The sequence below is a fragment of the Stegastes partitus genome, unplaced genomic scaffold (assembly GCF_000690725.1).
Source record: "Stegastes partitus isolate 25-593 unplaced genomic scaffold, Stegastes_partitus-1.0.2 Scaffold920, whole genome shotgun sequence".
In the NCBI taxonomy this organism is placed as follows: domain Eukaryota; kingdom Metazoa; phylum Chordata; class Actinopteri; family Pomacentridae; genus Stegastes; species Stegastes partitus.
This window is the reverse complement of record NW_007578651.1, coordinates 1,441-3,708: the sequence shown is the minus strand read 5'-3', so window position 1 is coordinate 3,708 and position 2,268 is coordinate 1,441. Positions and strand designations below refer to the sequence as shown.

General features: G+C 41.6%; 1 protein-coding gene across 1 annotated transcript in view; it reads left to right on the top strand.

Moving 5' to 3' along the window:
- LOC103366226 (integumentary mucin C.1-like) overlaps positions 1–1,952 on the top strand; it is a gene marked incomplete at its 5' end in the record, with an annotated part of 5,945 nt that extends 3,993 nt beyond the window's left edge. The window contains one exon of the mRNA XM_008293889.1: positions 1,102–1,952. Coding sequence (XP_008292111.1) covers positions 1,102–1,352 — 251 coding nt within the window. The remainder of the gene's footprint in view (positions 1–1,101) is intronic.
- Between the last annotated feature and the right edge of the window lie 316 nt (positions 1,953–2,268).

Genomic DNA, 2,268 nt, shown 5'->3' with positions numbered 1-2,268 from the left:
TGAATATTCTCCCTCAGACGCCTCAGGGTGTTACACTAGACCTCTGCCTTTACAGTCTGATCCTGAGGAACTAATTCACAGTAGTCAACCACATGGATGTTGAAGAAAACAACAAGCATACTCCTGGTGCTCCTGACATGATGCAAATTTTGCAACAAGAGGAGCAGGAAAAAACAAACGGAACCCATAAAAAATAGCCTTAACATACCGACAGCCTTGGATTTTGACTCTGACATGACATTTTATGTCACAAATCAGGATAACAGCGTATTATCTGACTGAACAATCTGACAGATTGGCTACGTTCAGACTGCAGGACTTGATGCTCAATTCAGATTTTTTTGTGAAATCCATTTTTTTTGCAAGTTCGTTCACATTTCCAATTAAATGTGACTTGTATGTGATCTGCTGTGTGATCTGCTGTGTGAACTTCATACGACCCAAAGTGTCCCGCATGCGCAGAAGAGGACACGACGACGTCACGCCATGAGCGTGATGGTGGCGGCGAGGGAGTGATGCTGTCGCCGCTGCTGCTGCCACCGATGGTGGAAGCAGAGCTGTGACCGCTAACTGAACTGGCATCAGCAGTCAAGTACTGCCTGTACATACCGGCCACCCCGTCTGAGCGCACCCCCAGGGTGGAAGTGCCCCCCCGACGGCACCGAATATTCTGATATTCATTATTAATTGGGCCTGAATATCCAGAGAGCAGAAAGTGCTATTGGGACCAGCCCTACTAGTTATTATAACAACTATGAACAATAATTAACAACAAATGAGCTTCCAAGCATCAAGCCCTCCTTGTATCTCGACCTCCGTCTTGACAATCCAACAGCCTTGCTATCCGACATCAAAGCAGGTTTTACATTTAGTGTCGGATTATCGACTGTATTTTCTTTACTCTCTGTGTATTTTTTTCTAAATGCTGTGCCTGTTGCCAAATGAAGTGAAGAAGTTTTCATGATTTGCCCGTTTTATCTGTCTGCATCACCACTGCATGAAACTAATCAAAAGTTTAAAAAGATTTACAGAAGAGCAATGAGTGCTCAGCCCTTCATTCAAAGGTAATGAGTAACACCCCTTTACTGTCTGTGTTCATAGGGTCTGAATTAACTTCAACCACAATGCCACCAACAACCACACCGACGAAGACAACCACGAGTCCAGCAGCAATAACTACAATGAGGACAACAACAACTGTAACAACCACAACAAGACAGAAATTAAATACAACAACCACAGCGAGCGCAACAACAACAAAGACAAGCAGTGGCCCAAACAGTAGTGCCACCATCATATTAATTCACAGGTTTATCATGTGTTTACTGCTTCTATTCCTTGCTTTGGTTTGAGCTGTTTGTGTTCAGAACTACAACATGTAATCAAAGAATATGTTTGGATAGTAAAAGATATCGTAACCATTTCCTACCTAGCTCCCATCTGATGTTCGTACGATGCAGACAGACTTAGAGGCAGCCTGCTGTGAAAAATGCTTGTTTTCTGATGTTTAACCACTAGAGGGCGTTAGTTTGTAAGTGAGCACAGAGCCTATTCTAATAATTAATAAGTGAGAGTGACTTTATTCAATAGACGATTAAAAACCCAGCCGTGCTAGAGGCATCATCGTGCTGATGTTTTGTGGATATAATGTTCTGAATGAAGTCAGGGAATCACCACAGTCATTACATTTAATTCTGTGGGAGTCACTGGTGTCTGTGCCTAAATTTGGGCCAACCCATCTAATAAATGTTGAGCTATTCCACATTGAACAGTAAATGTGAACATCACTGAGGCCCTTTAGGAAAAGTCAAGTGTACCAGTTTTATAATTCATCGTCTGAGGATCATGAATAACAAAGTGATGGACTGACAGACCAACATCAGAGCCAGTCCACACTGCTGGCATGCTTCTAAATACATGTAAGAAGTGTCAATAAAGCTTTGATGCTGCCATCGGTGTGTTTTAAGTTTCTGATGTTTTAACAGTATGTTGATGTTTTATTCACTCAAGTCTCCATGTGTAGTTTCTGAATATTCCAAACTTCAGCACCTCCTAGTGGTGCTGCTGTATTGTAGTATCTAGCAGTAATGTTCAACAGAAAACACCAACTTGGAGCCAAAATGTCTCAATACAACATATTCTGGTAAATCTGGGACTTTGTGGAAACTTCAACTTACCTGCAAAATCCTTTCTATCCAGTCACAGTGTTCTCTTTGTATTTAAAGTGACTCTTGTAGGTGATTATATTCTATATGTTATAATGTTGTG